At 37.1% G+C, this 24,446-nt stretch overlaps 2 protein-coding genes across 3 annotated transcripts in view; one reads left to right on the forward strand and one right to left on the reverse strand.

The window, feature by feature from the left end:
* Positions 1 to 24,446, reverse strand: part of TAP1 (transporter 1, ATP binding cassette subfamily B member) — a 682,515-nt gene that overhangs the window by 335,154 nt on the left and 322,915 nt on the right. The gene's annotated exons all lie outside the window — the stretch shown is intronic.
* BMP5 (bone morphogenetic protein 5) overlaps positions 1 to 24,446 on the forward strand; it is a 123,756-nt gene that overhangs the window by 53,640 nt on the left and 45,670 nt on the right. For both annotated transcript variants that reach the window (XM_084966073.1, NM_001204901.1), the window contains 1 exon segment: positions 4,377 to 4,569. In XM_084966073.1, coding sequence (XP_084822199.1) covers positions 4,377 to 4,569 — 193 coding nt within the window.

The following is a 24,446-nucleotide window of genomic DNA, read 5'->3' on the forward strand; positions in this document are numbered from 1 at the left end:
TATTAGAAAACTTTTCTGGATGAGTCATTGTATTGTGTCAGATGCTAATTACACCCTGATGATCAAACCCTTGTTTCTCCAGCCTGTTCTCCATGTTTCAGTCTACTGCTGATAAACATTTCTGAATATATGGTTGACTTTCGAACAATGGGTCATGGGTCCACTTATATGCAGATTTTTTTTCAATAAATATATCAGGAAATCTTTTGGAGATTTGCAACAATTTGAAAAAATTCAGACACAAACAGCATCGCCTAGAAATATTGGAAAAATTAAGAAAAAGTGTGTCATGAATGCATAAAATATACATAAGACTACAAAACAGAAACAGACTCACAGACATAGAGAATAGACTTGTGGTTACCAAGGGGGAAGGGGAAGGAAGTGGGATGGACGGGGAGTTTGGGGTTGGTAGATGCAAACTATTTAGAATGGATAAGCAATGAGGTCCTACTGTACAACAGAAATTGACCCAACACTGTAAATCGACTATAATAACAATTTAAGAAATATACATAGATATACATATAACATACAAAATATGTGTTAATCCACTGTTTATGTTATCTGTAAGGCTTCTGGTCAACAGTAGGTGCTCAGCAGTTACTTGTGGAGTCAGTGTTATACACAGATTTTCATTTGTTTGTTTGCTTTTTAGGGCCACACCTGTGGCACATGGACGTTTCCAGGGTAGGGGTCAAATCAGAGCTGCAGCTGCCAGCTTATACCACAGCCATAGCAACGCCAGATCCGAGCCGTGTCTATGACCTACACCACAGCTCATGGCAATGCCGGATCCTTAACCCACTGAGCAAGGCCAGGGATGGAACCCACATCCTCATGGATACTAGTAGGATTTGTACTTGCTGAGCCACAATGGAAACTCCAGTAAATGCAGATTTTCAACTGCACAGGAAGTTGTTTCCCTGGTCCCCAGGTTGTTCGAGTGTCAGTTATACTAATGCTAACTAGTCTCCAAGTAGGATGTCATTACATAGGTGGTATGGACATTGAACAGAGATTTATAATGAGCTTTAGAAGGCAGACATCTGTTACTGCCTAGCTGTCATCACCCAATTTCTTATTCTTAAGTCAGGGATATTAATATTTGACACCTCCCTAGCAGTACTCTTTGAGGTAACTGAGATTACCTGGTGAATATTTGTGAGCATCATTAGGAGTTGCAAGGCTATGTAAATACTATTTTTATTCCATTACTCACTTGAACATGTCCCATGGACTATCCCAGTGCAGTTATGATTCAAAGCAGTAGGATATAGGCATTTTAACCCCTGGACAAATCTGCACTGCAACTTTATTCTATGTGGTATATTTCATATAAAATTTTATTAAACTCTTTGAAAATGTGCCCCCTTCAGGGGTTAGGTTAAATAGCTTGGATTAGAAAACTGAAATTTTATAATAATAGCTGAAATTCTAGCTTTCCACTTTATTACCCTAACATCTCACAGGAGATTCCAGAACAGTAATGACTTTATATAAGATGAATTCAATACTCATCCGCATTATGCAGGTGCATGCTTTAGACTGGACACTAACAAACTCATGTCAAAGCCCTTATTTCCAAGACTATAGTTATGTTTGCCTAAATCTCAAATATAAAATTGATTGTTCATGAAAAATTGGATAATGATTGTTATCACTTAGCATTTTGAATGTTGACTTTTAGAACAGAGAAAAAAAATTTTTTTTTGAATGACTGAGCAGTGTTTATACCATAAAGTACAGAACTCCTCAAGCAGAGTCTGGTCATACACATGAACATTTCTGCGGCAAAGAAATAAATGTAAAGTGAAATAAATAAGGACTTTAAAATCACCTCAAATCAGTTAATTTCCAGTTCTTCTGCCAAATGAAGTTGAAGCGAAATTTTAATTCTCAGAGCTTTTTGGATTTTGGTCTTGTGAATGCAAGATTTTAGATCTTTATTAAAGTATAAATACTTAGTAAATTAGGAAAAAGTAATAGATTTTAAGCAGAAGCTGCATAATCCTGGCATTTAAGGACCAAAGCTTGGTGGCATCAAATGCGTGGGTTCAAGTTCGTTGGCAAGGTATTTATTTCCTCTACCTCTTCAGTTTCTTCAGCTTCAAAATGAGGATAAGGAGTTTCTATTGTGGTGCAGCAGAAACGAATCTGTCTAGTATCCATGAGGATGCAGGTTCGATCCTTGGCCTTGCTCAGTGAGTCAGGGATCTGGCGTTGCCGTGAATTGTGGTGTAGTCGCAGAAGTGGCTTGGATCTGGCGTTGCTGTGTCTGTGACGGAGGCTGGCAGCTATAGCTCTAGTTGGACCCCTAGCCTGGGAACTTCCATATGCCGTGGGTGCGGCCCTTAAAAAGGAATAATAAATAAATAAATAAATAAAATAAGGATAATTATAGAATCTACCTCATAGGTTATTATGAGGTGTAATATATTAATATTAATGAAATACTTAGAACAGTTCTTTTAAAATTTTGTTTCCTGATGCCATCTACTTCATTTTAGTTAAGATCAGAAGAGAACAGGTTTACTGTGAATTAAATGCAGTTATCTGTAAACAAGAGTTGTGGCTAGTATTAAAATTCATACGCACACTTTAGTTACTAGATATCGGGTTTGTAGGTATTTTCTGCCCTTACGCTTTCCCTCTCATATGGCTCAGTCAAGAGAATGGACAGATGGAGATGGAGTCCTGTTCATAGCGTCTCCACTACCACCAGCTGGAGCTTAGACAGATCAGAGGTTTTAATTATGGACCATGGAGTTCCCACTGTGGCTCAGTGGGTTAAGAATCTGACTAGTACCCTTGAGGGTGCGGGTTCCATCCCTGGCCTCACTTAGTGCATTAAGGATCTGGTGTTTCCATGAGCGGTGGCATAGGTGGCAGATGTGGCTTGAATCTGGTGTTGCCATGGCTGTTATGAAGACCTGCAGCTGCAGCTCTGATTTGACCTACAGCCCCAGAACTTCCATATACCACAGGTGTGGCCATAAAAAGAAAAACAAAGTAAAAAAAAAAAAACCAAAACAAATTATGGACCAAAATAATAAACTTAGGGGTACAGCAGTCTCAGTTCTCCCAAATCACTCCTGGATGGTCTTGGCTGCCTTCTCTCTTCCTTAACCTTGACCCTTCCTCCAGTTTAGGATCCCAAGTTTCATATATTTCCAGTAGTGTTGGTATCATTTCAATTAACCTCCTAAAGGTATTTTTGGTATCTTCATCCAGTTTTTGAAAATTGTGAATCGTATATATAACATCCATCTTTTATTTTGTATCAACATTTTAGCAATGAAACGCCACTGGATACATTTTAAAAACACTTTGATTACACTTGAGAGACACAAGGACATAGTGATTTGCCGGGAGTGGATTGTTTGGAATCTGTCCTGTATTATCTGAGATGACTGAGATTTTGAGAAACTTACCAATGCTGAGAAACTTAACTTTATTCAATGATATTGTATTACCAAAAATGAGCCCTTTCAAGAGCTAGTTTCGTAAGAAAGCTTTTGAAACCCAACATAGGGTGTATCAAACAATACACGATCTTCTCAATATGCCCGACACGGTCCTGGTTCTTCAACACTCCTTAATATTCCCAGGAGGAAAAATTCTCTGACCTCATTTGATAGAAAGGTTGCTGAAGGTGGGAATAGCTCCCCTCTCAATTCTGCATAAGGACAGAGGTCTTTGGGAGGCTTGATGCTGCACCACAGGTGGGGAGATTGCACTTAACAATCTCAAAGAACTAATGGAAGTCCATTTTGCTTTTCTTTTTTTAAAAGAGCATTTCATTTGCTAAAAGGAGGAAAAACTCTCCTGGGAAGATATTTTAGGAATAATCCTTCTTGTGAAAATGAATTTGTTTTATTTCCTTGACCTCTAAAATTTCCTAAACGCAGTCCCACTGTGCCTGCATGCAGCTCCTCAGGCCTCCTTCTGACTCTCCTCCCTCGGCTGTGTTAAATCCTCCTGCTGACTTCACCTGAAACTCGGGAGCTTTCTATCACAGATTCCTAATTCCTGTATGAACCCCTCTCTGTTCTGGTCCTTGATACATACTAGTAATAACTTTACAACCTTCCCTTTTAAAAACATTTTTGGATAACCTTTCCATTTAGGAGCCAGGAATTTGGGTAAAACCACAGAGGCTATACCGCTTTTGAACTGAAGGCTGTTGGTTTGTGGAATTTCCTTCAACTGGAAGCACGTATGAGTCTGTGGTTTTAGTGTTTTCCCAGTTTTATAACATCCTGCTTGTTTGTTTTCATTTTCAAAGCTAAAGAATTTACCAGCAATTTCCATATGTTATAGAGGGCTAACTTTTCCCTTCCTTTCCGTTTTCTTTTCCTTTTTTTTTTTTTCAGTTGAAAGAGACAAGGATTTTTCTCACCAGAGAAGGCATTACAAAGAATTCCGGTTTGATCTTACTCAAATTCCTCATGGAGAAGCAGTGACAGCAGCAGAATTCCGGATATACAAGGACCGGAGCAACAGCCGATTTGAAAACGAAACGATTAAGATTAGCATATATCAGATCATCAAGGAATACACAAATAGGTATCAACTTTATTTATTTACTTTTAGAGAATAAAAAGGATATAATTGAATTTCAAAGTAGGTTACGTTGGCAAAACTTTGATACAGTTCAAGTTTGTAAGAATGAGAAAAATGGGAGTTTATTTCTAAAGTATGAATTTTACTTAGGAAATAAATTGACCTCGATGTAAATATAAGATGTCTTGATTAAAAGCCTAAAGTTAAAATGCCCCGCCCCTTTCTTTTTAAAAAACACTCTAATGACTTATTGAAGTATAGTTGATTATCAATGTCATGGTCATTTCCGCTGTACAACCAAGTGATTCAGTCATATACACGAGCACACATCCATTCTCTTTCAGATTCTTTTCCCACATAGGTTATCACCGAATATTGGAGAGAGTACTCTGTGGGAATCAGCTTTATATCTAGCTTATTACCCTAGCAGACAAATGTTATATTTTGTAGTGAAATCCACTGATAACCCACACGATCTATTAAAGCATACTTTCTTTGATGTAACAGCAGTCAAGGCCAGGTAAAGATCTGTTTAAGAGTAACGGATCTGAAAGGTGCCTTGTACATTTCACAGCTTTTTCCCTACTCCTGACACCAATCGGTGTGCTAAGGGGTCTCATCCCCCACCCCTCAGAATGTGCTTTCTAACTAAGCCCATTGCCTTGTTTTGCAAATGAGAAAACTTCCATTTTATTCTGCACACATGAAATTTATAATTAAGATGACTTAATTCCCTTGGTGTTTTGTAAGTTAGAGAACAGTGGTTTTATTTTTCCCTGGCATAAGTGTAAATTGTGTGAGTGATGTGTATTTTGATGGAAGACATTGTATTTGTAACAGCTTTTGACCGTTAACCTGTATGTCTTCTGTCTATGAAATGCCTCAAAATGGTACAAAAAAATGGGCAGAGAACATGAAATACTAAATGAAAGCCTCCACCGATAATGGCTGCAAATGAGCCATCCACTATAAGATTTGGAAAGGGACATGAGTGGTGTTTTCAGACCTTTCACCCAATGCAGAAATTGCTTGGGTAACACCTTTTATAGGTGATTAGCCGTTCTGTTGGACAGCTCTTAAATTTAAAAAAAAAAAAAATTCTTTTTGGAGTGTGGTATTGAGGTGAAATTTATCTTCCATTCATTAGATCTAGATCTTCTCTTTGGTGAAATACTGTGTCCTTTGATGAGACAGTATTTCAAGACAGCTATGGTGAACCCTCAAGCCCTCTCTCTCCTCATTGGATATTTCCAGGTCCCGATATTTAGACTTTTTTTTAAAAATTTTCTTATGTTCAGGATTTCGCAGTGGGTGGTCCATGGAACACTAGCCCTTCACAAAATTCAGGGAGGAAAAAATAAGAAACTTCTGGGATCAAATGCCTTTGAAAAGTCTGCTGGTTAAACTGACCTTTAGGAGGGTCAGGATCAGAATACTTTCCTCTTGGAAAGGCTTTATAGTAAAGAAACCTGTCACTTTTGTTTTACTTCGTCTTCCTCAACATTATTTGACTATGGAATCTTTTTCTTTGGGTGGGAGTGTAATACTTAATATAATATGAAACTCTGGTTCATCAGGACACACCTTAATAAATATTGATCTCTCTACACTGTTATTTTAAGACCAGTAATTCTACGGCAGAAAGATCTGTTCTTCTCTCAGCTCTAACCCTTACTAGCTATTTGTCTGCGGGTGAATTTTTTATTTTATTTTATTAAAAAAAAAAACTTAATCCTGTGGTTCCATTTATAAACTGAGAACACTGATTTTTTTTTTTTTTTTCTCTCACGGAGATAGGGCCTGGGATAGGACATGATTTTTTAAAAAATACTAAATAATAGTGGTGTCTTTTTAAAATTAAATGACTAGAATTGAAAATAATGTGCCAAATATAATTTCATTATATTGCCATAGCTAACAAATATTTATTTATAATACTCTTTTTCTGTGTCTGCTTCCATATGTAGACTGTGAGCTCCTTTAAGAAGGGATAGTGTCTTAAGTAATTTTACTTTTTTTTTAACCTCAGCACTATGAATTTGGGTATGATTTATAGTTTTGAAATTATCATTAGCCATGAATGGGATACTTCTTCCATGAACATATCCCAAAATGCTTGAATTATCTTTATTTTTGGCCACTCACTGTATATATACATACATATATATATATATGTAAGTCATGCCCATTGCATGTGGAAGTTCTCAGGCCACGGACTGAACCCATGCCACAGCAGCAGTGACCTGGGCCACTGCACTGACAATGTCAAATCCTTAACCTGCCGTGCCACGGGGGAACTCCACAATATATTTTTATGCATGTTGAATTTGTATTTGGTTATCTAACATACCATGTATTTTTTTTTTTACACATTTGTACAGCAGGCCTTTATCCTCTGGAGTATATTAATTATTTGAACCCAAATAAAGTCATTTACTTTGATCACAATTCAAGATCCTAACTTTTATTTAGGTCCCTTGTTCTATCTGCTCAGGATATTTTTGAATGTTATGCATTGAACTAGCCACCCCTAGTTCACTCTATTTTCTTTCTTTCACTCTATTTTCTAAGTATGTGAACAGTATAATTTAAGACATAATAACAATGATGAAAATAAAGGGCTAAGAGTCTATCAGTAGTAATTTGTAGACTTATTTCTGAAAGAATCCATGATGATTTTTATTAATAATATATTTTGAAATATTTATCGATAGTGATGCTTAACTTATCAGATCTCATAGTTTCGGGAAATATCCTTTCTCCTAAAAATGGAACATTTGTCTTTCTTGAAACTTTGGTATTTCTCTAATTATAGCTGGTTTTAAACATATTATTCTCAATGTTTCTACGACTATACCTGCATGTTCTTTCAGTATTCTTGGCTATAATTTGGCTAAGTCTTTACTTATTTTAACATGTGTTTAAATCTACTCTAAAATCCACAATTCCACTGATATTTTTCCTAAATCTTTGAAAAATGATTTCTAAAGTCTATATCTTTTTTCATCTTTTAAATTTTATCGAAATATAGTGGATTTACAGCGTCATAATAATTTCTGCTGGACAACAAAGTGATTCAGTTATACATGTACACACATCAATTCTCTTTCATATTCTTTTCCCATATAGATTATCACAAAATATTAGGTACAGTTTTCTGTGCTATATAACGGGTCCCCATTGGCCAATCATTCCATAGGCTACAGTGTTCGTATGCCAATCCCAAACCTGGATCCATCCATCCCCAGCCCCACCTATCTCCTTTGGTAACCATAAGTTTTTCAAAATCTGTGAGTTTGTTTTTGTTTTGTAAATAAGTTCATTTGTATCTTTTTTAAAGATTCTACATAAAAGTGATATAATTTGATGTTTGTCTTTCACTGTCTGACTAACTTCATTTGGTATGATAATCTCTAGGTCCATCCACATTGCTGATTTATTTCATTCTTTTTTATGGCCGAATAATATTCCACTGTGTAGATGTACCACATCTTCTATATCTGCTCCTCTATTGATGGACATTAGGTTGCTTCCATATCTTGGCTATTATAAATAGTGCTGCAATGAACATTGCGGTGCATGTTATCTTTTCGAATTATGGTTTTCTTTGGATAGATGCCCAGGAATGGGATTGCTAGGTCATATGGTAGTTCTATTTTTAGATTTTTGAGGAATCTCCATACTGTTATCCATAGCGGTTGCACCAATTTACATTCCCACCCACAGTGTAAGAGGGTTCCCTTTTCTCCACACCCTCTCCAGCATTTATTGTTTGTAGATTATTTGATGATGGCCAGCCATTCTGGCTGGTGTAAGGTGGTGCCTCACAGTAGTTTTGATGTGCATTTCTCTAATAATTAGTGATGTTGAGCATATTTTAGAGTACATATTTATCTTTGATCAGTGTTCATAGCTTGAATAGGTTCCTACTCAATTTACTGAAAATTATCTTGAAAATTTTAATAACAAAGTCAACTTAGTATTAATTCAATTCTACCATATTTTTGAACATTTACTATTAAGTATTGTTGCTGAATTATGATTTTCATCATGTAGGGCTATGCTATACCAATTTGTTTTCTATGGTATTTGTTTTTGCTAATGTGTATGGAAATTTTCCCCTAATTATTTGTTTCAGTCTCTGAAATATGCAGACTCAAGCATGCATACCTTATGTTTCAATTCTGTCCACCACCGATGAGGTGGGAGAACCTCTGGCAAAATGCTTTCCTTATTGTTGAAAAAGGCATTCATTAACCTGTAGTGTAAGAAAATGCAATCCATGGAGTTCCTGTCGCGGATCAGCGTTAATGAATCCGACTAAGAACCATGAGGTTGAGGGTTCGATCCCTGGCCTTGCTCAGTGGGTTAAGGATCTGGCGTTGCCGTGAGCTGTGGTGTAGGCTGTAGATGTGGCTCAGATTCCGCGTTGCTGTGGTTCTGGCGTAGGCGGGTGGCTACAGCTCTGTTTCGACTCCTAGCCTGGGAACCTCCATATGCCGCAGGAGCGGCCCAAGAAATGGCAAAAAAAAAAAAAAAAAAAAAAAAAAAGGAAAAAAAAAAAAAAAGAAAATGCAATCCTGTGTTCTCTCATTGTCTGTAAATGTAGGATCTCCTTTTTACACGCCACCTTCTCTTCCAAAGAAAGACATTTAAGGGACAGAAGATATAGAAACAGCATATATTCTTCTTAGAATATTTCGGGTTCCGAGGAGGATTTCAAAGTCACTGTAGAAAATAGTGATGGGAGTTCCCATCGCGGCTCAGCGGTTAATGAATCCGACTAAGAACCATGAGGTTGAGGGTTCGATCCCTGGCCTTGCTCAGTGGGTTAACGATCCGGCGTTGCCGTGAGCTGTGGTGTAGGTTGCAGACGCGGCTTGGATCCTGCACTGCTGTGGCTCTGGCGAAGGCCGGAGGCTCCAGCTCTGATTCGACCCCTAGCCTGGGAACCTCCATATGCTGCGGGAGCGGCCCAAGAAATGGCCAAAAAAAAAAAAGACAAAAAAAAAGAAAGAAAGAAAGAAAGAAAATAGTGATGTATTTTGTGCTCTAATATGAGCCTGGAATTTGGAATTCCCACATGGGGAAGTCGATGTACATCTTGTGGGTCTCAGTTTATAAATCTATAAAAAAGAATAAAAGCAAAAGGTAGTATTTTAGAATAATAAAAAATATTTTAGATGACGTGGAAGGGCTGGCTGTTATCACAGTGCAAAGACCAGAGTTGATGTTTAAGTACATCAACTGATGTATACTCTTAGAGATGGATAGGAGCACCTTTTTTCTTCTTTTTTTTCCTTTTGGCTGTCCCCACAGCATACAGAAGTTCCTGGGCCAGGGACTGAACCCGCACCATAGCAGGGACTTGAGCCACAGCAGTGACAACACCAGATCCTTAACCTGTTAGGCTACCAGGAAACTCCTAGGAGCATCTATTTTACTAGAGTTTAGAGGCTTATATACAAAAGGTAACCAAAAGTAGGTGGTTACTATAATAACAGTAGCTACCATTTTCTACTGTTTATGTAAAGATAAAGTAAGCAAAATGATGCCAGGTGAATTCACTTAATTAAAAATTACCTGATCTGAGTCATATGAAAGGACTTGGTACGTTCTTAAGTCTAATATTTAAATGGAAATCACCCAATTTATGAGCACTAAACTTATCTGTGAACTTGTCCCTGAAAACACAAGTTTCAGATAGTCAAATTCTTCTTTAAAATACAGTTGAAGAGGTAGGAAAATACAGTTTAAAATATAGTTGAAGAGGATGAGAGACTGGTTATATATGAATTTATTTTATAGAAATATCAGAGATATAGACAATTAGACAAAGATTCATGTATACATGTTTATCTTAGAATTATTACTTTTGGTTACATAAATTGCGAATACTTCCATGTTAAACAGGAGAGAAAAAGTTGCACTTTGTTTCCTGGAAAATGGAATTGCTATACTCCATGTGGCAAGTAGAAATTGTGTTTTAAAAATATTTAGTACCACTGGAAAGTGTTCAGAGTGTAAGGTTAATTAACCCAAAGCAGGACTTTTATTTGCATATTATGCACATAATTATGATTTGCATATTATATGCATAATATATTCATTATAAAGAATTCATGTGGAAAACAGATTGGAAGGAAGTATCAAGTGTTCATTGAAAGCTTGCAGGTAATTTTAAATTTTAATTCTCGGAGTTCCTGTCATGACACAGCAGAAATGAATCCGACTAGGAACCATGAGGTTTCAGGTTTGATCCCTGGCCTCACTGAGTGGGTTAAGGATTTGGCATTGCTATGAGCTGTGGTGTAGGTTGCAGACATGGCTCAGATCCAGCGTTGCTGTGGCTGTGGCATAGACCTGCAGCTGCAGCTCTGATTGGACCCCTAGCCTGAGAACCTCAACATACTGCGAGTGGGCTCTAAAATAGCAAAAAAATAAAAAAAAATAAAAAAAATTTCTTTCCCCTTTTCCATACTTCCTAAATTTTTATAGTGAAAATTATTTTTTATCATCAGAAACAAGTATAAGTATAGTTGAGCAAGAGAAAAGATAATGAAATAACTTTATGCTACACATTTCTTTACAAAATAGCAAACTCACCATTTCCAGGTAGAGAGGGGCAAAAATCAGACTAAACTGAACAAAACCCCAGAATTTAAAAGTAAATTGCTCTTATTTTTTCTTAAGCTGTGAAAGGCATTTTTTTCCCCTACAGAAAATGAAGATGAATTTATTTCTTCCTCTTATTTTATTGAAAAATTCCCTGCCAACTGGAAACCTTGACTTTAATTATCTGAAAGTGAGGAGGAATGGATTAAAAAACTTCACTTGTATATCATGTGATCAAAGTTCAAACTGAAAGAATTTCAATTTGAAAAACTGATTTTACTATCTGGTTATTATTACTCTTTGTTGAGGATTGATTCTTTGTGGTTTCATATATTTCTCAAATCAAGAATGAAAATGGAGATAGGAAAAGAAACTAGTACCTCTGAACATTTACAATCTTAGGGTACCCTCTTAAAACTTCTACCTTCAAACTTGTGAATTTTATCCATGTACTTAGTGTTTTGAATTAAACTGAGAAGCAATTGAAATGTCAGAACAAACTGTAATGCAGTGATTTGACATTTAATCTTTAATGCAGTGCATTTGACAATGCAAACACTTGTGTTTTTCATATATTTAAGGCTCAGTTTCCCTAAAATGTCATCCAGGAGTGTCAGGGTGGGGATTCTTGCAGTAATTTAGACTGATGATTTATAGATATATTCAAGAAATCATCTGATCTATTGGCTATCTGGTCTATAAATTCTTTGACAGTGTTATGTAAACAAGAGACAGACCCATGATGTCATCTCTTTTCACACTTATTTATCTTAGCAAGACTCAAACCTCTTGAAATTATATATTTTATTCCTACCATCTACCTCTTGCGTTTATCCCTACTCATTTTTAAATGTGTGCAATTTAAAAGAGTGTTCTGATATTTATCCAAATCTTTATTTTTCTTGGTAAAAAGTTAACACGCTTTGCATCATTTCACTTGTTTAATCTTTTCATGTAAGGCTGACAGCCCCAAATTCTGTATAGAAGGCCTCACTCTTCAGTCACACCTCATATATCTGGCATTATTGGGAAACGAGGTTTCTACTTGATTGAATTTTCCAGATAATTCAGCTGAGTTGGGCATGCTTTTGCTGAACACCTTACATGTGGCCAGCACAGGGGACATAAGGGGAGTAAGTAGGATCCCAGAATCGTATAGCCTGAGGCTGGGGCTGTGGTAGGCTTGCCACACACAGACTTTAATAACTGTAATACAGTGTGCTGAGCACTATGATGGAAGTATGCACTGATGTTGTGGAAATACAAATGAAGGGGAAATTAATTCTCCACGCGGGAAGGTGAAGCATCTCAGGAAAAGCCACTTGGAGGAGATCACCCTTCAGTTGGGTCTTTGAAGATGGGTAAGAACTTTCTGTATTGCGAGAGACATTGAGAGAGAATGAGAGAGAGAGAGAGAGAGAGGGATGAAGGGAGGGATAGATATGTATCTTAGGAGATATATTCCTAAGCATTTAAATACTTAAATGCACAAAGAATTAAATAATACAAAGGAGAGGACTAATGCCAGTAGTCATACTACTAAGAACAGCAGCTAGCACTTAACCATTTAATGGGCACTCACCATGTGTCTGGCACTGTGCTACGTGCTTTACTTGAATTAATTTTTTTCACAAATATGTATATTTATATATTCCCCCAAGAAAATGTGCTGTGGAGTTCCCGTCGTGGCTCAGTGGTTAATGAACCTGACTAGGAACCCTGAGGTTGAGGGTTTGATCGCTGGCCTCGCTCAGTGGGTTAAGGATCCAGTGTTGCTGTGAGTTGAGTTGTAGTGTAGGTCATAGACTCGGCTTGGATCCTGTGTTGCTGTGGCAGTGGTGTAGGCCAGCAGCTACAGCTCCAATTTGACCCCTAGCCTGGGAACCTCCATATGTTGCAGGTGCAGCCCTAAAAAGACCAAAGACAAAAAAAAAAAAAAGAAAAAAAAAAGAAAAGAAAAGAAAGAAAATGTGCTGTGTAGAAGTTGACCTTTTCCTAATGTCCTGCTATGAATATAAATTTCTGTGCTCCATCGTGAAAACAGTTTAAGCCAGCCTGCTCGCTGTCATTCACCACCTTCACTGCTTGGATATATTTAGTTCAGCTGTCATCATTCCAGTTCACAGTCAGCTTCATATTTACATCATCTCCTGCCTCCTGCTTCTCTAAGATTTGTGATTCTTCTGTGCTATAGGATGTACAGTGACAGTTTCCACCCAGGAAGATCTCATGGGCTCTTGAGAGCAGTGTAACTAACACTCAGATGGAGAGTGCTGTCTGCTCTATGTATACAGGATGGCACACAGGCACGGCTTACTTTCTGCAGTGTGTAGGGATCATGCTCTAGTTCACTGGTTCTCAACAGGGGGATTGAGTCCCTTGGAGACATTTAGTGATGTCTGGAGCATTTTTGGTTGTGGGTGAGGGTAGAGGGATGGGGGTGCTATTGGCAGCCAGTGGGTGGCAATGCTGGGGTAGCAGAGGATGCTGCTAAACCTTCTTCCGTGGACACTCCTCCACCACATAAAGAAAGAATAATCTGGTTCAAACTGTCCTTCATGCTGAGGTTGAGAAATCCCACTCTACTTGAAGATTTAGGTTGTAAGCCTAAAAATAATAATAGAATGGAATAATGGAATAATTGTTATTATTATTCCAAATAATGGAATAATTTGTGTTGTAAAGTCGGCTTTTCTTTGACTATTTCCTATTTGGGGTCATAAGAGTCATAGCATGGAAAAATTCTTGGGACTTGAACTGGGTATATCACTCATTCATTAGGGGACATTAAAAGTGCTGGACTGTCTATGTGATAATCTCCCCTCTTTGTTTCATACTGAGTGAATCTCCCATGTGTATGTATGTGTGTGTGTGTGTGTGTGTGTGTGTGTGTGTGTGTGTGTATTCAATAGATCTTTCTGCAAGGGAAAAATATGGGATGATGTAATGCCACAAAACCTGATAACATTAGCAATATCTTGGCAATTTAAAAAACTATGCAAAGAGAAAAGTGGTTGCATTTTCTTACTGGGAATTCAACTTGTTTTCCCTTTTTTGCCATGCTTGTCGTTCAGTTCTGTCTAGTGTTACTATTCTACCAGTTTGCATCATGCCTTTTATTTATCATTATTATTATTATTATTATTATTATTAAAGTATAGTTGATTTACAATATCTTGTCAAGTTCTGTTGTACAACAAAGTGACCCAATCACACACATTCCCCTGTGCTGTACAGTAGGATCCCATTGCCCATCCATTCCAAATATGACAGTTTGCATCCAAAAAACCCCCAAAATGCCCATCCATCCCACTCCTTCCCCTTTCCCCCTTGGGAACCCCAAGTCTGCCCTTCTTGGCTATGATCTATTTCTGTTTTGTTTTTTTTTTTGTCTTTTGTTGTTGTTGTTGTTGTTGTTGCTATTTCTTGGGCCGCTCCCGCGGCATATGGAGGTTCCCAAGCTAGGGGTTGAATCGGAGCTGTAGCCACGGGCCTTCGCCAGAGCCACAGCAGTGCAGGATCCGAGCCGCGTCTGCAACCTACACCACAGCTCACGGCAACGCCGGATCGTTAACCCACTGAGCAAGGGCAGGGATCGAACCCGCAACCTCATGGTTCCTAGTCGGATTCGTTAACCACTGCGCCACGACGGGAACTCCTATTTCTGGTTTTTGATTGTTTGTTATTTTTAGATAGGATCATTTGTTCCATATTTTAGATTCCACAAATAAGTGATATCATATATTTGTCTTTTTCTTTCTGGTTTACTTCACTTAGTATGAGAGTCTCTAGATCCATCCATATTGATGCAAATGGCATTAGTTTGTCTTTTTTAATGGCTGAGTAATATTCCATTGTGTATATGTGCCGCATCTTCTTAATCCATTTATCTCTTGATGGACATTTAGGTTGTTTCCATGCCTTGCCTATTGTGAATAGTGCTGCTATGAACATAGAGGTGCATGTATCTTTTTAAAAAAAAAATGAAAAGACAACCCACAGAATGGGAGAAAATCTTTGCCTGTGATGCAACTGACAAGGGCCTAATCTCTAAAATATACAAAGAACTCATGCAACTCAACAACATAAAAAACAACCCAATTGAAAAATGGACTTAAATAGACATTTCTCCAAAGAAGACATATGGATGGCCAATAGGCATATGAAAAAACGCTTAATATCACTAATTATTAGAGAAATGAAAATCAAACCTACAATGAGGTACCACCTCACACCAGTTAGAATAGCCATCATTAATAAGTCAACAAGTAACAAATGTTGGAGAGGGTGTGGAGAAAAAGGTATCCTCCTCCACTGTTGGTGGGAATGTAAATTGGTACAACTACTATGGAAAACAGTATGGAGGTACTCAGGAAACTAAATATAGAACTACCGTATGATTCCACTGCTGGGCATATATCTGGACAAAACTTTCATTGAAAAAGATAAAGATACATGCACCCCCGTATTCATGGCAGCAGCATGTCTTTTAAATGTAAATAAAACATCAAATTAGATATTCTGAAAAATTGGTGTTCTGTGAGATTAAAGAATCATTATTTCACTTTTGTTTTGGGAGAAAAAATAATTGCCATCTGAAAATATCAATCAGCTAACAAAGTCAAATTCTAACACTTTTAAGCCTAAGTTGCTCCTGAGAGATACTTGTGACATTATAAACTCCAGAGAGTATCATTGATTAATTTGCATTCCTTGTTAATGTGTCCTGTACTAGAGCTATATATCAGATTCCTCAAGTAGTGTGGTATATATTTATGTCAGACACCCAGAGAAAGATATATGCTTTCTTCTTGGGTGGCCATTGTTACATTTTTACTAGGCATGATAAGCTATTCAGAGGCAAAAGGAGGTGGAAGAAGGTGAAAAAGTTATAATAGTAGAAAGTTTGGGAAAAGTGGAGATATCACTGTGCTCTGTAAGGTTCATGCCTCATGGAAATAGAGGAATATTTTAACTTTTCCCCTGAAATTTATCAGTGTATCTTCCAGACAATTTCCCAAAGCTTTTCTTGGCTAGATTTAGAGCTTCTTGGTTAAACAGTAGAATGTTTATGTTTCTGGTTAGCTATTTCTCCCCTCTTTCTCTCTTTCTATATACATACACATACTCTTTCTATATATAATGTGTATGTATGCACATATATGCATTCATGCATATAATTGAAACTATAAAAATCTAAAGAATATTTCTCTTTCATTATCTCATTGTTGATGATACAAATAATTTTACTTCCTTTTGGTATGCTTTCAACTTAATTTTTTCCCTCTAATTAATTTAAGGACAAAGGTTCGTTATGGAGTATATGTGTCAATAAATATAACTAAATTCAAAGAAAAATGAATGAATTTCTATATCCAAAATATGTAAGTACAGGTTATCAAAGAACATTTATGGTAGTGATTGCATAAATTTTTATTTCTGACCCTATTTATGCCATCAAGCATCAGACATACAATTTATCATATGTGTACTTACATGCTGTAAATGTGTTTTGGTAAGATAATAGCAATTACAGTAATTTGCATAACATTTTTATTTGTGTATCTTTTATTCCTTCAATAGATTTATGAGGTAGATATTATTTTAATCTTTAATTTAAAGAAGAAACAAAAGCTCAGAAAATTGATTTAAAGGACATAATTATACTTTCTAATACTAAGCAAAGCCTAAGTATAGCCAAGTCATTGTTGAAATTAAGTAGATACCAACTCCACCTATAATTACGATTCTTTGCTTTATAAAAGTAGACTAATAATGAAGCTCCTCAGAGGAGCTCTGTGTCCTAAACTTTCTGCTCAAGTAATAAGATACCAGTAAGAAATGTTTGTTAATCATATTTAGAAATAAGCAAGAGAGTTTATTTGCCACAAGCCTATGAAACAATACCCTTGAGAAAATAGATTTTGTCAAAAGATGAATGGGGGTCCCATCCAAGGACTCATCCGATGCATATTCATTCACCCAGCTCCCCCTACTAAGAAGTGATTTCATTTATAAAGATGTTTTGCATATGAACTCTAAGGACGATGTCATAGAGTAGTAACCAAACATAAGCTTATTTTGGAAGCTTTTTCAGTATTGTCCACTCACATTTCTTCTTGTGTTGAAATAGTGTAAGATGTTCTATCTTCTAAATGTGAATTTAAATGTGTCTTATAAATATTTCATGTTTCTTGCACTAATTAGAAATCCCTCTGTTTGACTCCCTTTGCTCGGACTGCTCCAAATGCCACACTGTTTCTCTTCTCTGTATCTTAGTCAAGCTCACAATATAAAACTTTGCTTTAAATCCATCCCTATCTTATCTTTTATCCACTCCTCAACCCACTGCAGTTTGACTCCCTTAAGTCCACTCTACTGATTATCCACCAACACTCTCCTCCCTACCAAATCTTACAGACACTTTTTTTTCTTCCTATTCTTCTCAGCCATTGATGTGACTGCCCATCTCCTATTTAATATGCGAAATATTTAATATGTGAAAACTAGGTAAGTGTGCTTTTTTTCCCTAATGCTGCTGAAACAAATTACCCAAAACTTGGATGGCTTAATACAATAGAAATTTATTTTCTCACAGTTCTGAAGACTAGAAGTCCAAAATCCAAGTGTTGTTAGGGCAGTACTCCTTCAAAAACCTCTAGGGGAGGATTCTTCTTTTGCCTCTTTCAGCTTCCGGTATCTCCAAATGTTCCTTGGCTTGTGTCAACATAAGTCTCATCTCTGCCTTTGTCTTCATATGGCGTCTTCCCTCTGTGTGTCTTTATCTGTGTCTCTTCTCTTCTTCTTATAAGGGCAGCAGTCATAATTGGATTAAGGCCCATGCTAATGACTTCATCTTAACTTGATTACAACAGCAGAGACCCTCTTTCCAAAGGGTCACGTTTCAAGTATCACATTCACAGCCTCTGGGGATTAAGACTTCAGCACGTCTTTTTGGAGGACACAGTTCAACCCATTCCAGGGAGAATGACAGTTAGTGTTTGATAAGAGAAATAGAGCCATTGTGAGTGGTAAGGAATAAGGAGTTTATTACAGTGATTTGACTTTCTGCAATTGTGGGACCTGGTGAACTTGTTAGGCTTTTGTTTTTTTGGTGATGGTGTGGAGTTTGTAGTAGAGGAAGCTGGGAGGGAAAATGGTTGTGAAGCAGAAGTAGCACCTGCAAGAATAAGCTAGAACCCACACCCATCTCTCAGAAACTCCAAGTTCAATGACGTGGGTGACCTGCAGGGGTGGCAGGTGCCCTTCACCATCAGCTCTACCACCACTTGCTCAGAAAGTGGAGAAGCTGAAGGAGATGATCTGGAAGGGGGAGTTTGGGCCAGGATTTAGAGAATTCAATGAAGTTGAAGTTCAACAGAAGCTGGAAGAAGCTGTCCCCAAAACAAGGTGAGCCAGCAGCTCAGCAACCATGGTGTGAGCAGCAGGAATCTTCCAAGAATCAACTTGGCTGTTGCTTTGCTTGTGGGTCCCGCAGAAGTTTCTTCTATTGACAATCTTAACACAAAATCAAATGGAAGAGAATTCTGGGATTTTTAGTTCCCTTTTAGCTAATTTGACAAAGTATAAAGCCACATCAGTCCACTCTTGTCAACTTGGCACCAATATACACCTTTTATAACTATTCATACTTGACAAAAAATAGAATAATAAAATCATTCTTCTGACTTTGTATCCATCTTTGGATATTGTTCATTCCTTTTCTAGGTTGAGTTATGTTCCCCTTTTGATAACCTATAACTTTAGTCCTGAAAAATGGGGTTCACTAATATCAAAACTACTTATAGGAAGTCCTGTGTGGCACAGCAGAAAGGAATCCAACTAGGAACCATGAGGCTGCAGGTTCGATCCCTGCCCTTGCTCGGTGGGTTAAGGATCTAGTGTTGCCATGAGCTGTGGTGTAGGTCGCAGACGCAGCTCGGATCTGGTGTTGCTGTGGCTGTGGCGTAGGCCATTGGCTATAGCTCTGATTAGACCACCGGCCTGGGAACCTCTATATACCTCAAGTGCAGCCCTAAAAAGACAAAAAGACAAAAAAAAAAAAAAGGTATGTTCAAATGTATTTGTATTGAACTCTAACCATATCTACACATAAGCATGTTATTTTTCAGTTATTATATTTAATATAGCTACACATTTCATATCCAATGAATCTGTGTGCTACAACTCTGTTCAGTATGACTGTACTTAGCTGTGTGAGAAATTATCACACTGATCTGTATCACATCTAAGACAAAGGTTCAAATTCTACCTGAAAAAGAAAAATACTGACTAGTAATTATGAATATTTTAATCAATATAAATTTATTTTCACGTATTAGTTTCTGAAAATGTTTCATGTTGATAATTGATAGAACGTCAATAAACACAGACTGTTCACATCCAGAATTATTCCTGTCTTAAAATTTTTTTTAAAATAGTGTTATGGGTTGAATTGTGATCCCCTCTCTCTTCTATCCATTTGTTGAAGTTCTAGGCTCCAGTATCTCAGATTGGGATCTTATTTGGAGATAGAGTCTTTAAAGAGGTAACTCAGTTAAAATGAGGGTAAACCTTAATCCAGCAACTGAAGTCCTTATACAAAGGGGAAATTTGGACACAGGGTTATGCATATAGGGAAGATGATACAAAGACACAGGCAGGAGACAGCCATGCACAGGCCAATAAGATTCCTTCCCGCACAGCCCTCAACAGAACCAGCTCTGCCAATACCTTGATTTTTGGACTTCCAGCCTCCAGAACTGAGAGACAATACATGTCTTGTTTAAGCCACCCAAGCTATGGTACTTTGTTATGGCGGCCTTAGAAAATGAATATAATAATATTCTGAAATACTCGCTTGCATACATCCATGTAAACAGACTTTATTTGCTTTCCTAGAATGCAGATTTTAAAGTTTTGTTTCATTATTATAATCATACAAAATATAAGGTAATTGATTATGAGTTCATTTCTGCTACAAATGAATCTATTTTTCTACAGACATATTTTCTTTGTACTGCTTTCCTTTTAAGTGCCTTAATCTTTAAAATGTTCTTTTATTAGATGTAAGAATTTCTAAAAAAAAGTCAGGTAAAAATGGTAAGGCAAGGCAACTTTAACAAATGTATTTTATACTGTTCATAGACTATATTTAGTACATTCTGCTATTTCCAGGAACCTAAGTGACGTTCTTTAATGGAGTAATTTTATGCTTCCAAAGAAATCACATCTCATTTTCTATAGAATGGATAGGAATTGTTTTTAAGGTGCTGTTAAGAAAGTTGCTACATGAGTGAAAATTACAGGATTATTACTGTTGTACTTATTAGAAATAGACTTGATTCTCCCAAAGCCTATTCTCTTATCTGTAGGTAACACAGAAGAGCTTTTTATACAAAAGGAAAAAGGAGACATTAAAGAATAGAAGTTAACAGTCAAAAATAAAATAGCTTTGCTCAAGAATAGGAAACCATGAAACCTATGAAAGCAACTGAACATTCATAAGTTTTCACAGGTGAATAAGAAATGTATGGATTTTTCAAGCCATACTGTTTGCCCAGGTTTACTTTTCAGTGAATTGCGATTTGCATCAATGATATTCTGGTATTTAGGATTTGCTTGGATCTGTTGGCTGATGCTTTTTCTAAATATATCTATTGAAATCCTCCTTATAGACATACTTAAAAGTTTTGAGACTTGAATGTGAATAGTTTGGGAAAAAATACTTTTTCTGGAAAAGGAGCACAATTAAAAATAATAGAAAACACGTCTAAATAACTACCTACAGAGATTTGCTAACTAGTTGAAATTGCTCTCAGAACTCATCTGTTCGTTTTCAAATGTTTCTTTATATCATGCCAAGGGATGACATTGTACACTATGCAGATTTTATTAGAACATCTTTACTATATTTTAAATGAAAGCAGGCTTTGAAAGTAGGGTAGCACTTGAGTATTTTCCAAATTATAAGGTAAATCCTTCCCGTAACCGAGCTAGGTCCCTGTGGGGCTCCTGGGCACACAAACCTTTCTCTGTCCTCCATTTCTTGTTTTTAGGAAATAAGCTTCAGCCTTCCTGACCTTCCCTGAGTTCCAAAGGGCAGTTGCTAATCAGGGAAGGGAGGGGGATGCAGAGACCAGGGAGGAGCCATCCAGAGACAGTAGTGCAGCCCTGGGGCAGGGTCCTGGTTCCTCCTCAAGGAATATGCATAACAATATCTTGGAGCCCTTCTGCAGAACTAAAACCCCTAACAAATGGAAGATGTTAACTATTTGATGAAGCATCCTTCATTCCATAAAGGAGGACCACCAGAACCAGTCCTGGAGCCCCTAAATCCCAGCTGTGAAAGACAATGCAAGCTTGCCTTTCCCCTGATCCTTATCTATGGCCGTATTTCCACTCCCCAAACTGTAAAACCACCTCCTAATCTTTCCCAAGGGGGGGCACAGTCTTTGAGGCATTAGCCTGCTGTGGCCCCCCTTTGCTTGGGCAAAGCAATAAAGCTATCTTTTTCTCTTTCACCCCAAAGACTGTCTTCAAGTTTCTGTTCAGCACTGGTGGAGAGAGGCCAAGTTTCAACAACATTTCTGTTTAAGAAGCTGATAACATGATTAAGTTAATTCCAAGATTCCAGTCTCAAAGATACTTTTAAAATATTTCAAAATTTGAAGGCTAATCCATATTTTCTTAGATTCTGTTTATTTGGTAGATTTTTTCAAATTAGGAGGAAGAAGTAGAATTTGATCGATGTTCCATCACACTGTGGATATAATGGGTCCTTAAAATTCAAGTGGGAACTAATCAGTCTTTTCATTGTACTATAGTATATGCTTGTCTTAAGTCTGCGGTATCTCAAACTGAGTTCTAGATTGGATGTGAAAAAGTGTCTGTAACCCTTCTTTGGTAAATGCTGTGATTAAAATTGTGAAGGAGAATGAAAATTGCATATTTGGGGGTGGGGTAGATTAACAATTAAATTGATCATAATACATTTATTTTAACTTTTCTAGGTTAATGAAAGAATGATGTAAATCAAATTGAAATAAGAAATGAAGATTTAGCTTTTAAAATGTTGACCAAGTTTCTTTAATTCTTTTAAAAATAATTTGGTTTTCAATGATCATAGATGATTTTTTCCTAGAGGAATAGTAATGACTTGATTTGATTATTCAAAATTAACTTTTTATACATTTTTGCAAACCACCTTTGAAGTGACTTCTAAGATACAGGGAGGTTGAAAACACAGTAGATGAGCGTTTAACAAAGCTTATTATGACATAGCTCTCTTTTTCCTTACATGAATATATTCTCAAACAGATTCAGCACAGTGTAAAAGGTTATAAAATGCATACTAGTGGACTTCTCACTACTATATATAGAATAGAAAGTAATGAGGACCTACTGTATTGTACAGGGAAATCTACTCAACACGTGTAATAATGTATATGAGAAAAGAATCTGAAAAGTAGTGGATATATGTATATGTATAACTGATTCACTCTGCTGTACACCTGAAATTAACACAACACTGGAAGCAAACTATACTCCAAAAAATAAAAAAAAAATAAAATAAAGAAGGCATAGATTGATAAATGCATAGTAGTGTATTTTTATACTTTTTTGATGGAGTTCCATTTTTTTTTAAACCATTAACCTATTTGAGCCTGAATTTCATCAGTACAAAGGATTGTAAAGGTTAAATGTTAGAAATATGTAGCTAAGGCTTCCCATAGTAAGGAAATAATGAATAACAGGAGCTCCTATTGTGGTGCAGTGGAAACAAATCTGACTAGGAACCATGAAGTTGTGGGTTCGATCCCTGGCCTCACTCAGTGGGTTGAGGATCTGGTGTTGCTATGAGCTGTGGTGTAGGTCGAAGACACGGCTTGCATCTGGCATTGCTGCGCCTCTGGCGTAGGCTGGCAGCTGTAGCTCCGATTAGATCCCTAGCCTGGGAACCTCCATATGCCATGGGCGTGGCCCTAAAAGGACAAAAGGCAAAAAAAAAAAAAAAAAAAAAAAAATTTCAAGAGCAAAATAATGCCATTTGTAGCAACATCGAAGGAACTAGAGATTCTCATACTGAGTGAAGTAGTCAGAGAGAGAAAGACAAATACCATATGATGTCACTTATATGTGGAATTTAATATGCGGCGCAAATGAACCTTTCCACAGGAAAGAAACTCATGGACATGGAGAACAGACCTGTGGTTGTCAAGGGGGAGGGGGAGGGAGTGGGGTGGATTGGGAATCTGGAGTTAATAGATGCAGACTATTGCCTTTGGAATGGATAAGCAATGAGATCCTGTTGTATACCACTGGGAAAAATATCTAGTAACTTATGACTGAGCATGATAATGTGAGAAAAAAGAATGTATATATGTATGTGTGATTGGGTCACCTTGCTGTACAGTAGAAAGTGGACAGAACATGGTAAACTGGCTATAATAGAAAAAAATTAAAAATCATTAAAAGAATAATTCATTATAGTTCAACACATACACATACATTTGGAAATTTAATACTAAAGATTAAGAAATATTAATAACAGTAGCTTGTGGAGATTATCCAGAACATACACGTTTATAGTCATAGCTTCTACTGCCCCCGGGGGGCTTGTGTGCAAAGAAGTTAAAAGCAAGTCAGGGTAGATCTGTCACTCAATCTAGGGGATTTCTCCCTTAATCCAGTGGTATACTTGGTGACCCTCTCTTGGCCTCTGGTACCCATAAAGTAATTCATTATATAATAAAAAATGGAAAATGAAATGAGAAATGAAAAAAAATATGTGATAAAATGAAAAAATACGATAAAAATTGAAATAAAAGGAAAATTAATTATCTCTCAAATAGATGTCACGTCACAGCCTGCCTGCTTCCATCTCCTTGGAGAATCCACATCCATCCACACTGGAGCAGCTACTTTCATTTCCAACTCTATTTGGTTTTACCCTTGCCAGTGTAGGGCTACTTATGGATAGTGGTTTGGGAAAACACGGATTATCAGGGACCAAATCAAGACCTCTGAGTCAGTCTGGAAAGGACACTACCGTGCAGAGCAGGAAGATGGAAATTACTTTCAGATATTACTAATCTGCACCAGGTTTGCACTGGGATCCTAGCAATAAAGGGTTCTGTATCTTATTACTCATCACTGGAGTCATTTGTTCCCCTTGCTCTTTAATTAACTGCTGTTATTGTAAGAGGACTTTTGTAGTGTTTTCACTTAGGTATCGGAAATGATGATCATTCCAACCTGTAACT

Source organism: Sus scrofa, chromosome 7 (genome assembly GCF_054392235.1).
Source record: "Sus scrofa isolate SSC_HxYL_T2T_F1_AM1 chromosome 7, Sscrofa_HxYL_maternal_Yorkshire_Landrace_v2.0, whole genome shotgun sequence".
In the NCBI taxonomy this organism is placed as follows: Eukaryota; Metazoa; Chordata; class Mammalia; order Artiodactyla; family Suidae; genus Sus; species Sus scrofa.